The sequence below is a fragment of the Priapulus caudatus genome, unplaced genomic scaffold, assembly GCF_000485595.1.
Source record: "Priapulus caudatus unplaced genomic scaffold, Priapulus_caudatus-5.0.1 Scaffold425, whole genome shotgun sequence".
Lineage (NCBI taxonomy): Eukaryota > Metazoa > Priapulida > Priapulimorpha > Priapulimorphida > Priapulidae > Priapulus > Priapulus caudatus.
In genome coordinates, this window is record NW_014577486.1 from 67,888 (window position 1) to 82,356 (window position 14,469).

The window sequence follows — 14,469 nt, forward strand, 5'->3', positions numbered from 1 at the left end:
TGTCACCGGCACCCTCATGCCTGCAATGCACACGTCGCACCGCTCAGCCGCAAACATCCCGTTACCCGGTCCTTTTCACACACACCTAACGGGCTCCGCCTGGAAATTGCGTCCCAAGAAACAACATGCTTCATCGGCCATCAAAACTAGAAGTTTCTGAGACCGAAAAAGGAACAAGAAAGTAAACCCAAATCTCCCCCCCCCCAAGCTTGGGTACGTCCCTGGGTGCGCACCACTTTAGGTATTTTGTTCGGCCCTCGCTTTCAGCAATTGAGTTCGAAACCAGCAGTTGATTGCTGGTCACAAGATAATCTATGCCTTGTTACTCAGCCTAGCTACTGCCCACTACCTAGTTACTTAAGCCTACAATTACTGCATCGTACACTACTCACTACACCCACTCCTACCTACTGCGCCAAGCCTTGCTGCCCTAGCCTACCTATTCCACCTAGCCTTCGTGTACCCACCTACCCCTTAGCTCCACCCACCCTCGCTTACACACCCTACCTACAGCCCACCTGTTCTCGTTCACCACCCGCTACCCTATTGCACCACACTACTCACCCTACCACTAGCTCTACTACACCCACCCTACCTACACACCTCGTCTTCGTTACCCACCCTACCTACAGCAACCTACCTCGTTACCCACCCTACCTACTCCACCTACTCGTTACCCCCCTACCTACTCTACCCTACCCTCGTTACCCACCCCTACCTATTGCACCTACCCTCGTTACCCGATACCTACCCATACCCCACTTACCCTCGTTACCCACCCTACCTCTTCACCTACCCTCGTTGACCCACCCTACCTACCTCTACCTACCCTCGTTTCCCCACGTCCATACCTACAGCACCTACCCCTCGTTACCCACCTACCCTACTCACCTACCCTCGTACCCACCCTACCTACTTACCATTACCCTCGTTAGCCCACCCTACCTATTGCACTCTACACTACTCACTACACCCACTCCTACCTTCTAGCACACTACCTTCCCGTTTACCCCCACCCTACTGCTCACATACCTCCATGCTCAACCCTCGTTACCCAAACCTACTCTACTTCCATCTACCCTCGTTTACCCACCCTACATACTTCACTCCTCGCTTACACACACCCTACCACTCAGCCTACCTGTCGTTTACACACCCCTACCTACTCCACCTACCCTCATTACACACGGCCTACCTACTCCATCTACCCTCGTTACCCCACCCTTACCATTGCACCTCACACTTACTCACTACACCACGCCACTCCACAGCCACCCTGTCCTCGATTACCCACCCTACCTACCCAGCATCCTGTCCTCGTACACACCCTACCCTACTCCACCTACCCTCGCTTACACCACCCTAACCTAACTCCACCCCTACCCTCGTTACACACCCTTTACCTACTCCAACCTACCCTCGTTACCCACCTACCTACTCCATCTACCCTCGCCTTTAACCCACCTCTACCATATTGCCACCTAACACTATTCCAGCTACAGCTCACCCTACCCTACAGCACCGTCCTCGCTTACACACCCTACCTACTCCACCTTACCTCGTTACACACCCTACTACTCCACCTCCCTCTGTTACAACCACCCCTACCTATCCACTACCCTCGTACTCCACCCTAACTCTACCGGCATCTGCCTCCGTTACCAACACCTACTCCTGATTATACGAAAGCCATACGACTCACTCACCTACATTTACTTCACTTAACCCAACACTACCCTACCCTACCTCAGCAGCCATTGTTCGCTCATTACCTACCTTCGGTTCGAGAACAGGCGGATACTCGTCAGCGCTCGGCAGTGTTGGTAGCCCGTCACTGTGACTTGTGGCTCTTCCAGTCGCCGCCGAACAGCGCGGCAGCAAGCCCGGGCCGCAAGCATCCACCTCTACACCGGAGCGTAACGACGCTTCCCTGCGGGGCCGCACGCGGCTGAACCGTCCGTCCTCCGACGTATGTTGCCCGATCCTCCGTCGTCCCCGCACCGGGTAAGTACGACAACGTGCCGACTTCTCTGCACTGAAGCGTTTATTGCTTAAAACAAAACAGCACCCCGACTCGCTCCCGATCTCGTGCCTGATGAACACGCACGCCGCAGGGCACGCAGCTGTCCTGCGTGCGAGAAGACCCCGGGTGTTAGCCATCGACGGTGGGATAGTGACGAAGACGACACGGGAGCGACTCACGCGTTGGGACGGCCGGGAGGTTGACGCTGTGGATGGTCGCAAAACTGTGATTCCAGGGGTGAGCCGGGGGGGGTTCTACGGGCGATGCTACGAACCTTCCACACCGCATTATCCCAATTCGTCGGTCCCACCACACTTAGAACTCACTGGCAAGGAGCCGGTATTAAACGGACGGTCACTGCATCGCAAATCAACGCAGAGGAGCAGCGTGAAGGTGCGCACTTACTGCGCAACGTGAGTCTGCTTCCGCACAATTGTGTTTCTGTTTCCTGCGCTCTATAATTTTTCACGGCTCACCCCACGCTCACTTGGCCTTCAATCTCATAGTTACTATCAGTCAGCGGCATTCTATATTTACACAAATACGATTGCCCGGAAAGGCGTAAGGCTTCTCTCAGCATCTTAAGCGCCGTCATTCCATGGGCGCCGCTCTTGCAGCGTGGCATGTCCCTTAGCGTCTTTCTGACCGCTAGGGGTCACCCCTTCGCATCGCCGCCACTCCCTGTCCCTAGCTCTCTCTCGCAAATCTATCTCCTCCACTCGCGAGACTGCCCGGCCCAGACCAGCATACCACAAAAACTGTCGTATATCAGGAGTCGAGCACGGTGCTCTCAGACCCTCTCTCTCACACGCTCACCCTCTCTCTCTCTCTCTCTCTCTGTGTCTCACTCACTCTCTTCTGCCTCTCTCTCTCGCCACCACACTGCTCCTTCTTCTCTCTCTTCCAAGATCCACCCCTCCATTCATACATTCTGCCATCCAATCACTCACACACAACACTCTCTCTTTCTCTCTTCTCTCCCTCCTCTCTCATCGCAGACCGCGACAGACCGCCCGCTGCCCACGACCCCATCCTCCCCGCGTACCTTGATACGACCACACGGACGTTGAAGCCGCTCGTTGTCCTTCTTGGCCTACTCGCTCTTCGCCTCTCTCCCGACCGCCTAGCGCCCGCCCTCAAGGGGAGAACGGGCCCTTTTCAACGAGGTCGCCCTGGCTTTCCCCCCCCCGCGCCCCCCCATGTGCGCCGAATCTCCACGGTTCCTCCTCCGACGCGCCCGATGTTGCCCCAGTGTGGACACCTCGATGTACCCCATCCTAGTCCCTTCATGAGTCGACTGGCATCACTCTCTCTCTCTCCTCGCTTCTTTCTTTCTCCCCCTCGTCTCTTTGCCATCCCGGAGATCGTGTGTGTCTGTCTAAAATCAGATAAGATTCGATCAAACGTCCTTTGAGCCATAACGCCTGTGCTGTACGTGTTCGGCTATCCAGGCTTATTGGGTTTCTAGATTATGGATGTGCCATGAATATGACAACACTGTGACGTCATTGAGGCAGTTCAGGAATCCATGTTTAACCCTCCTCTTGAGGGTCAAAAGGTTATCAGACACTTACTCTTCGCACGTCAATGGGAAGCACATTTCATGGTCCTTTCAATAAAGTGATAAAAATGGTAGGTCAGCGCTGAAACAAAAGTTTTCCACTCTGTCCATTAGGCCATGTCCTCAAAAAATGTCTGATATCTGACCTTTCCCCCCTGCCCTTTGACCTGTCGCCTCCAATTTCGCACTGGTGATGGGTTTCCTGCCCATCACACTATATAACGAATATTAAGAGCATAGGTCGAGCCGTTAAGATTTGTGCCGCAATTCCGTATTTCCTCCTATACCTTAAGTTAAGGGGGAAATATTCCCTCCGTTTACACATCTTGACCTTTGACCCCCAAATTTGTCATCCTGAGTTCTTTTCACGACCCCCCCCCCCGACGTCCCGAATATCGTGACCGTACGTCGAGCGGTTAAGATTTGTGCCAAACTGTTGACGAACGCACGCACGCACGATCATGCGATTCTACAACTTACAAGCTGCTTCTGACTACGTCAGATGAGCTACAAATAAGCAGATGCGTTTTAGACAGCATAGCAACATTTTTGTAGCAGTGCAGAAATCATTTTTTGACGCCTAAGTACTATACTTAGAGAAGCCGGTTAATGAAGGGAAACTATGCAAATTCTAACAAACAACATTACCATTGCTCCGATAAACGACAGGTGGTTGCCAGAGGAAGGTTCCACTGCAAACAGGAAAGACCTGACGCCCGTCTTGCCATTATTTTCCAACGAAATTGTGTGGCTAATCTTGACCAACTGACTTGTCAAATCGATGTCTCTGTCGACCTTTGAGATCACCAAACTATCAACGATTTGGTCTTGATTTGCAGTCCAACATAGCGATAAAAGTACCGCAATGGAAAAAACGAACAAAAATAGAAATTTCATGTTTAACTGTACGGTCGATCAAAAAGATTTTAGAAAGCCGGGTGTGAATAGAACATTTCTTCAAGACACCATCCGACCGTGCTACCACGTTGGCAGTTCCGCCGGATGTCTCGTATGTGTACCAACATTTTATAGTTTTATTTTTATTTTTTAACTAACTGTAAAAGCTTAAGCCAAAACACAGCTAGTAAGTTTATATTGTTTAAAATAACTTACTTCTGCCACGAACAGTAAAATGTAGTAAAATATATTCACATTACAAGCAAGTGCCGCCTCTCGCTTTACGAGAATCCAAAATGGCGAGCTCCATTGCAGGAGACGTGAGTCGGTCTTTAAAAGAGGTTCTTTATGAAACCCTCACGGCTATATTATCCCCGGATCATAATGTTCGAGTCGCTGCTGAAGAACAAATAAAGGCCTTAGAAGTCACTGAAGGTAAAACATTGTGCGCCTTTATTATTACAATAAATCGACGCAAACACCGTCATCATGCAATGATGCATTGCCTGCTGCTTCAACTTCAGTGTGTTATGAAGTTCATTGCGTTTAGTAGAGTGTAGTAGTATACTGCGTGCTTGTTGTTATTAGTTATATTGACTTATTTATTTTACTTATAAAGGCCAACCTAGAATATTGTGATACTGCCGTCTATGAGTTATTAGGCAAAGCTGAATTACATGAACACACTGTGTTATGTTATTTCTCAGCCTGATCTGTAAATTGTTGCAGAGTTTGGCGTGCACCTGTCAGAGTTCACTGTGGATCCTAATGGCCCTCTGGCAATCAGACAGCTGTCATCAGTCCTTCTCAAACAATATGTTGAAGTCCACTGGTCTGTGCACTCCGAGAAATTCAGAGCACCAGAAACCACTGACCAGGTGAGTACAGAATAATCAAGATTAAAATAACCAATATCATTGATCAAATTAATTCTCTTGACATCACTATAATAATTACATTCAATTTCATCACTCATCAGTCGTGGCATTTTAATCTCCTAGGCAAAAGCAGCGATTCGTCACATGATACCGGTTGGTCTGACCGAGTCGATCAGCAAAGTTCGTTCTAGTGTCGCATACGCCATCTCTGCCATCGCACATTGGGACTGGCCTGACGCTTGGCCGGAGCTGTTCCAGCAGCTAATGCACACTCTAACGACAGGAGATCAGAATGCTGTACACGGAACCATGCGTGTTCTCACGGGTAAGCTGTAACGTCTCTTAAGGCCCCGTCACACTAGAGCTACGCTCATCACGATCACCCCACGCTCAAAAAATTTGCCCGAGCATGGTGAGAGCGTGGTCAATTGGGCCCCAGCCGGGCCTAGCGCCGATACTACGATCTAATTACGTCGATACTACGATCTAAGTGCGTCTTTACCCCGATCTCATTGCGCCCAACAAGCTTTCACCATGCTCCATACCACGCTCAACACACGCCCGCATCACCCTTGCACTGCGCTCACTGCGTCTTTATTGCGACCAATCAGATCGCATTGCGTTCGAACGACGCTTGCACTGTGCCTAAGCAACACTCACAGCGCCTCAACTGCGCGCCAGTCACGCTCCTAGTGTGACTTAATCACGCTCTAGTCAGGCGCTGACTGCGCTGGCAATGACCACATAAATACCAAGGCATCCACCAAAGCCATGAGCACCACGGAAAAGAAGCCCTTATAGGTATGATACAATGAGCCAGAGTTCGGTGGGCATCTGATGGCCACATGTTTTCCGTCGATGGCACCGCAGGCATGGGGCACATTCCATTTACTCAGGAAATCTTCGGCAATGGCATGCCATTTTTCTGGCACCATAGGACACGAAATTGACCTCCTCTCGAGTTTGGCCATGCTCTCCACGCTCATGGTGACTGCACCGCGCTCGATCGCGATCGCAGTACGACCATAGACGTTCATACTGCATTCTACACGTTTCCACCATGCTCTTAGAGCGTAGTATGAGCGTCGTGAGATCGGGGCCATGGTGTGACGGGGGTATCAAGCATTGACGTTTACTGGATGATCGTAATGATCGATATATTAAATATGATTAATTCTATGATTTTTCTATAACCGTCTTAGTAGTACTTGAGCTTTATATGTACTATTTCGCTGAGCGTCATTGTAGAAAATTTATTATTTGAAAAACTAGATATGCACTTTTTATGCAATATTTTGCTACTATACACAGAGGTTGTAAAAAGTGTGTCCATGCAGTTGCAAACACCTGCTTTAAGGAATAGAAGTTAATCTACAAATTTTCATGCTTCATATTTAATATTATGTGCGATGAGGATTCAGGCAGCAAATTAAGTAATTCCTCGACATATTTACAAGAATGGTCTCTCGTTTCATTTGTTTCATTTTTCAGAGTTCATGAGAGAGGTCACTGGAGTTAACCAGGTGCCACAAATAACTCCCGTGATACTGCCAGAAATGTACAAGATATTCACACGTGCGGACGTATGTGTTCATTGATCTATTGTGGGGTTAGCAGGAGACCGCGCATAATGCGTGAGAATTTGATCACTGCAATGGTCAATACTGACTAAGAAGGAGTGTCATAATATAAACTATATATAGAAATATATATAGACATATTGTCTCTATTATGACACTCCTGGTGTAAGAGCTAGGACCTGACAGGTGCTGTCAATCATGTTTCAGGCCTACAGTATAAGGACACGATCAAGGGCGGTCGTTATCTTTACTACGTGTGCGAGTATGATTGCGGATATGGAGGACATGGACAAGGTAAGATAGATTAGCTCAGGCTCTACTGTAGTTTTCGAAGAAGGACACGCAAAATTGGTGACGAAATGCAACCCTGCTCGTAGCTTTTGTCCACATTAGCCAGTTACGTGTTGATGTTATATCACATGTGCTGCATCTGTTGAATTTTTTCTAGAGAGTGAAAGGCCTGATTTATCCGTTCCTGCCACAATTCACTGAGGCCTTTGTGCAGTCACTCCAAGTGCCGGATAGTGCCACTTCGGACAGCGGCTTGAAGATGGAAGTACTCAAGGTAGACGCTACTAAGTTACTTAGTGTAAACTACCAATGTCTATAGATAAATCGAAGGTATATGTAGTAGGAGCTTACTCGTTCTCCTATCTGTTTCCAACCACTGAAGACTCTATGCCCATCTATAGATAAATCGAAGATATACATAGCACGTTCTTACTCATTCTCGTATCTGTTTTCAGGCACAGAAGACTCTACGCCCATCTGTAGGTAAATCGAAGATAGACATAGTAGGTGCTTACTCATTCTCGTATCTGTTCACAGGCGCTGACGGCTCTAGTGAAAAACTTTCCAAAGCAGATGGCACCCTACATGAACACCATCCTTCAGTCGGTGTGGATAACACTGACCGAGAGCGCCACCATGTATCCTGAACAGATTTAAGAACAAAGTAGAAATTGTAAAAAAATACACGAAAAAAATTCGAACTCGACAGTAGCTAGCTCAACGGATCTCTTGGTTCAGTTAGCACATATATAAACAGCATCATCGCGCTGTGATGTTAATGTTGGCTTCATGTGTGTGTCTTACAGCATCATCGCGCTGTGATGTTAATGTTGGCTTCATGTGTGTGTTGCAGCATCATCGCGCTGTGATGTTAACGTTGGCTTCATGGGTGTTACAGCATCATCGTGCTGTGATGTTAATGTTGGCTTCATGGGTGTGTGTTACAGCATCATCACGCTGTGATGTTAATGTTGGCTTCATGTGTGTGTTACAGCATCATCGCGCTGTGATGTTAATGTTGGCTTCATGTGTGTGTTACAGCATCATCGCGCTGTGATGTTAACGTTGGCTTCGCTTCATGTGTGTTGCAGCATCATCGCGCTATGTAAGCTCATCCAGCACAGTATCACGAGCAACGACGCACGCCTGCAGGAGATCCAGGTGAAGGGGGACCAGATCTACGCGCAGCCGAGCGGAGTGCAGACGCGTGCACGCGCCGCCGAGGGTGAGCGAGCTGGCGGGGTGGAGGCGGAGGTGGGGGCGAGGCCAGGAGGGGGAGGATCCGCGTGCGCCGGTCCCCCGAAAAAATTCTGAGAAATTCGGAAAAATTCTAGAAAATTCCGGAAAAATTTCGAAAATTCCAAAAAAATTCCGGAAAGTTCCTAGGGCTCGTCGGCAATATCATACGTAGTTGTTTCGCTGTCGTGAGCCTGAAATGTCGTAACTCTTCACTTCACTTTGATACTTCACTCTGTCGGTTACGACGTTTTAGACTTAGTAATGTCGCGGCTAGTTGCGACGCTTTTTGCAACGGGTCCCCGGAATGTTAAACTTAGTTTTCCAGGTCCTGGGAAGGATTCCGGGAAAAATCCTAGAAAATGTCCTATTATTATGTTTGCCCCTGGAAAGACATATTTGGAAATACATTACGGTATATTTTGACCGAGAGGAAGTAAAACTCGCTTTGACGATAGCACTTTGGATTGAAATTCGATGCCAAAAAACCTTGATCCCCACCGCAGGCTAGTAAAAATTGCGCCGTAGAGGCTACGCGAAATAACCGAGGTGACGATTCGCCGCCCGCACGCTCGCATGGGCGTATTCGGAAGCAATCGAATTAAACTGGATTTTTAACTGTTCTTTTAACTGGCCTTTTAACTGGCTTTGAATGGAATTTTTGGCATATTTAACGTTCGTCGTCTGCTTTAGCGCCCGACCGATGGACCGTCGTGCCGATTCTCGTTAAGATGTACAAGCTCATCATTAACGAGCTGTCGAACCAGATGGAGACAAACATTTCAAAGTCCCTCGACGACGGCCAGGACGACGACTGCGAGGTAATTATAAACGTTGACAAATTACCATATATTATTATTATATTTATTGCATGTCATTCAATTATAAAAAAAATGTACTGAAGACAGTCTTTTTCATGGAGAAAAAAATTATCTAATAGATGCGATAGTGTTGAGCAGTTAAAATAATAAACTTTCTGATTGATACAGTACAAAACAGCGCTATAAAACAAGATCGCTTAAAGCGAGGATTTCGCTTGTTTTTTTCCTAGCCATTTTTCGTATTTTCTCGACCGTTGCGATGCGTAAGGATATACTCAAGCTTTTACATGGGTATTGCTGTAATGAAGAGTAAACGTTTATTGATGAATGGATTGAATCAATCACACGTTTTATTTATGGATGAGATGTATCTCTATGGTCAAGCTGAAAAATTTCTTGAAATTTCCAGCACCTAATTATGTGACAATGCAAATTTAGAATTTTTATGTAAAAATGGTATTTCGGATATTTCTCAATTACCAACCATTAAATCAATTCAATTAATTATCAATTAATTAACTCAATTAACCAGCAGTACATGTGTAACACAGAGTATATGTTGTGAGGCTAACGCGCATCGATCTTTTTACCGATATGCGCACTGATGTGCATTTCAAATTAGATCCGAGTGACAATTAGACTGATTTAGATTTTTTTGGATTATTTTTCTTGATGGATTTGAAAGATGATCATTTTAGCATTCTTCTCTCACTATGGTTTTAACCGGGTAAGCATTTGCACTAGCTGATGGGGGAAAGAACAATCCGAATAGAAGAAGATTGCAGTGGTGCATTGCTTGTTATTGTACTAGGTACATCTATGGACCAACAGTCCTGACCAGTTTGTTGAAGACGAAGATGAGGACACATTCTCGTACTCTGTGAGGATATCAGCACAGGATCTACTGCTGGTGAGTGGGTGCTGCACTTGCATTGTTAAGTGTGAGAATTTGGATGTATGCGACAGCATGTGTAGTATGGTGAGTGCAGGATGAAAAGCATGGGCAGGAGACAATGCAGATTGAAATATCGCAGAGCTAAAAATGCAGGAATCACTCGGCATTGCAATTAACTTTCAGTCATCAGTCGTAACGAAAGATTTTAAAATCCAGGTGTCGGTCGTTAAACGGACGTGTTCGTTTCCGCAGACTCTGAGTAGCGAATTCCAGTGCGCCACAGCGACTGGCATTTGCAGCGCCACCATGCGGCATTTACATGAAGCGGAGACCACCAAAAACTCGGGAACACACCCTTATTGGTGAGCCACGCAGTATTGGTTGCTGGTTACTGTGATCACAGTGTAAACAGAAATACATTTGAGCATGTAAGCAAACCCCCTTCTTCTATGAAGCCTAAGAAAAAAAGATGTTTGTTTCTGCTAACGAGCTGAAAAAAATTGGACACGGTAAGCAGGCAAAACTTTTTTTTATCAAATTTTTTTTTTATTGTATATCAACAATACTAAAACTGTTTTGTATAACAGCCCATATAATGACTTCAAAGTCAAATCAATGCATTCACTGATCGATATCACGTTGGGATTTTTTGTTTTTAAATATAATTTTGGCCGATCACAATAAAAAGTTTTCGACACGGCGGTTTAAAATGGACTAGGTCGGGTTAGCGGAAACAAACGTCTTTTTTTTAGGCCTGAGCTATGTGGCTTTTAACGTATTGCGTATGCATCTATCAATGGGGTTAGGGTTTCTACGTCTACCGTGAAAAATTAGAAACTTGTGGGAAAGGGTTCTCGGTGCATACTTTCCTTGTTAAATCGAGATTATGTGTGAGATGTGATTCACCTTCAGGTTAGAGACTCTGTCCATGCATGTCTTGAACGGGTTATTAGCAGTAGCATAACCGTTATGAACGGTGGTAGGGTAATGTAATGTGAGGTCATGTAAAGAAGGTTAAAGTGTGTGTGTGTGTGTGCGCGTGCGTGTATGCATGCGTGAGTGTGTGCGTGTATGCATGCGTGAGTGCGTGCGTGTATGCATGCGTGAGTGCGTGCGTGTATGCATGCGTGAGTGTGTGCGTGTATGCATGCGTGAGTGCGTGCGTGTGTGTGTGTTTGTGCATTAGATGGTAATGCTGATGGATGGTGTGCTGGTGATGAATTGTAAGGTAATTTAATGTGAGGTATGGCAAATCCGGTTGAGCGAACGTGTGCTTGTGTGTAAAACTTTAGGTGGAAGATTCACGAGGCGTGCATGCTCACACTCGGCAGTGTCAAGGATCTCATAATAGAACAGCTGCAGGAGAAGGCAGTCACCTTCGATGTTGTCGGCTTTCTACAGAACGTTGTTCTCGCAGACCTCAACGCCCCAGGTATGAATAGCCGAGCGTATACTACTCCCATTATCCTGCATAGTACTTAGTGGCATATTATATCCTGCATAGTACATAGTACATAGTTGTCGAGGCAATATTGCTCCCGTTATCCTGCATAGTACATAGTGGCGCCATCGTGTGGCCGTGGGGATCATAAAATAAAGCTGATGGCGAAAACTTACTGGTACTTATGTACGACTTTTTCGAATTGCCTTGGTCTTGGCTGCTTCTCACAGAATTCGAATCTGTCAAACATTTGCTGAAACAGTAATGGTAGACCATCTTTACTTTTATTGAAAATGTTAGGTTACAGTTCAGAAAAGTCAAGTAAGATCAATTGGAATCTTGAATGTTTGTGTAGTCGAGAGTGTCGGCGAGTTTTTGGTTTGCGAAAATTTGACGATTGTGTGAAAATGGGATTTTGACAGATTTCTCATATCTGTTTCAGTCTCGCCATTTCTGCTTGGACGAGCGTTGTGGGTAGCGAGCAGATTTGCAATGCTCATGCCTGCCGAAGTAATGCAAAGGTGAGACAAAGGGTTAAATTTCTAGAATTTCTCAATGTATTATTACCAAAAAAGAGAGTGACCCAGGTCTTTGGTGTTTCAGGTTAGCGATATTTACGTTACATGTTGCGTTACCCTTAAATTGACTACGTCACGAATTTTCTGGTGTATATTTTGTTAAATTTTATTGCAATTTTTTTTCATTAAAAGTAAGTACTAACGGGACTAAATGTATCGTCAAATTCTTACCTGATAATTAAGATTGTTTCTCAACTAGTTAAAAATAAAAAAAACCTGGACGATTTGATATTATAATCCTGACATTAATTGCTTGCTATGGGCTATGTATGAGTCACGAGTGTATGTTTACATCGAACAATATAGTAAAATAGGAAGTATAATGCACCAATTTAACCATAAAAAGTGAACAGAATTACTTGCATTTTGTGAAAAAGTGGAAATATTTTTTATACTTTTACTATTTACGGTGACGTAGACAATTGAAATATTTTTTTACAGGTTTCTTCAATCGACTGTGGCAGGTCTTCAGGATACTCAGCCTTCGAGCGTGAGAATTTCAGCAGCGCGAGCCGTATTCGGGTTGGTTTCGATATTCACTCACTCGACGTATATTTGCTGGCGACAGTACTGTGCACTACAGTGTTGTACAGAGTTCATACTTGCTTTAAGATGATTATTTGTTGTTATCGTGAACTTTGCTGGTGACAGTATTGTGCACTACAGCACTGTACAGAGTTCATACCTACTCTACGATAATTATTAGGAATTTGCTGGTGACAGTACTGAGCAGTACAGCACTGTACAGAGTTCATACCTACTCTACGATAATTATTAGGAATTTGCTGGTGACAGTACTGTGCAGTACAGCACTGTACAGAGTTCATACCTACTCTACGATAATTATTAGGAATTTGCTGGTGACAGTACTGTGCAGTACAGCACTGTACAGAGTTCATACCTACTCTACGATAATTATTAGGAATTTGCTGGTGACAGTACTGTGCAGTACAGCACTGTACAGAGTTCATACCTACTCTACGATAATTATTAGATGCTATCGTTAACTGTATGCTAGCCTGTGAAGTAAGTTTTAAAGTTTGTCGTTGTGCGTTGATTGCGAACGGGCAACATTGAGATTCCGTCATTAGCGGTTTACTGTTCGGACACGATCGCGATTTTTATCAACATCGATGTTTAGATAAAAGCTCGATGATTTATTATGATTACATCCTCTTGATGCGTTTCGTCTCCCATGATGTTTGCACCAGGTGCGTAACTTTTTTACTATTTGCTTCGTGATGCAGGTTCAGCGAGCATCTAAAAAGTTTGAACAGCACTCAAGTAATCTTACCGTATCTCGAACCGATCATGCACGGACTCGTTACCCTGGCAACCCAGTTCTCAGCAGACGTCTTGGCTCTCGTCCTAGAGACGATCTGCATAGTTGTTTCTGTAAGTTGAAAAGTGATTTATTATCGATACCTAATTTATTATAAACCCGAAGTAGCGAGTGTGATGTAGAATGTTACATGTTACATGTTACATGATATATTTTATGTAGAGTATGGATTTTTTTGCGTAGAATGACCAAAACGTTCTTATACTAAAAGAAAACACTCACGGCTAATGTACTAATCATAATTTTGATAGGTGGATAAAGAATTCACTGCGTCTTGTGAAGCAAAGGCAGTGCCACTGACCATAGCTATATTTCTTAAATATAATTCTGGTGAGTTCTCTATAATCAGTGTATGTCAGAAATATACGTACATAATATGTGTATGTGCACATGCGTGTGCGTGAGTGCACGCGTGTGTGCTTGTGTGAGTACATCTATCTGCGTGCATGCGTGTGTGAGTGTGGGCGTGTGGGGCATGCTGACTAAGGATAAAGAAAAACCCATAACCTTGAAACTACCTAAAAAGGACAACCATGATCGGTTGAAACCTGAGCAATGTACTTGCATTGAGTTAATTTCTCTCGCTTGCAGATCCATTGATAGCGGCGCTATGCCAGGACATATTCAAGGTTTACGCGCAGAACGAAGTGGCGCGGCCCATGCTACATCAGCGCCTCCTGCCGACGATAAACAGCATCCTGCAAGCTCCGGCCGACAAGGTTCCGCCGGGGATGCCGTCCGTAAGAGTCATGTCATTACTCATTAGCCATGTCGTGCTGACTGCTGATGATCTACAGCGAATGAAACATATATAGCATAAGATACAGACACAGAGAGAGAGAGGGGGGAAGAGAGAGGTGGGAGAGAGAGAGAGAGAGAGAGAGAGAGAGAGAGAGAGAGAGAGAGAGAGAGAGAGAGAGAGAGAG

General features: G+C 45.6%; 2 protein-coding genes across 2 annotated transcripts in view; one reads left to right on the plus strand and one right to left on the minus strand.

The window, feature by feature from the left end:
* The window catches only part of LOC106810275 (dolichyl-diphosphooligosaccharide--protein glycosyltransferase subunit 1-like), a gene marked incomplete in the record, with an annotated part of 19,136 nt that extends 14,548 nt beyond the window's left edge, over nt 1-4,588 (minus strand). Inside the window, 1 exon segment of the mRNA XM_014813568.1 lies at nt 4,233-4,588. Within this exon segment, the coding sequence (XP_014669054.1) occupies nt 4,233-4,481 (249 nt within the window).
* Nucleotides 4,589-4,774: 186 nt separating this feature from the next.
* Nucleotides 4,775-14,469, plus strand: part of LOC106810262 (importin-9-like) — a 19,341-nt gene continuing 9,646 nt past the window's right edge. The window contains exons 1-17 of the mRNA XM_014813555.1: nt 4,775-4,916; nt 5,211-5,359; nt 5,483-5,684; nt 6,851-6,942; nt 7,147-7,233; nt 7,388-7,504; nt 7,768-7,868; nt 8,322-8,455; nt 9,160-9,287; nt 10,099-10,197; nt 10,435-10,544; nt 11,475-11,614; nt 12,066-12,144; nt 12,643-12,723; nt 13,449-13,596; nt 13,795-13,873; nt 14,135-14,283. Of these exons, the coding sequence (XP_014669041.1) occupies nt 4,778-4,916; nt 5,211-5,359; nt 5,483-5,684; nt 6,851-6,942; nt 7,147-7,233; nt 7,388-7,504; nt 7,768-7,868; nt 8,322-8,455; nt 9,160-9,287; nt 10,099-10,197; nt 10,435-10,544; nt 11,475-11,614; nt 12,066-12,144; nt 12,643-12,723; nt 13,449-13,596; nt 13,795-13,873; nt 14,135-14,283 (2,034 nt within the window). The 5' untranslated portion in view covers nt 4,775-4,777. The remainder of the gene's footprint in view (nt 4,917-5,210; nt 5,360-5,482; nt 5,685-6,850; nt 6,943-7,146; nt 7,234-7,387; nt 7,505-7,767; nt 7,869-8,321; nt 8,456-9,159; nt 9,288-10,098; nt 10,198-10,434; nt 10,545-11,474; nt 11,615-12,065; nt 12,145-12,642; nt 12,724-13,448; nt 13,597-13,794; nt 13,874-14,134; nt 14,284-14,469) is intronic.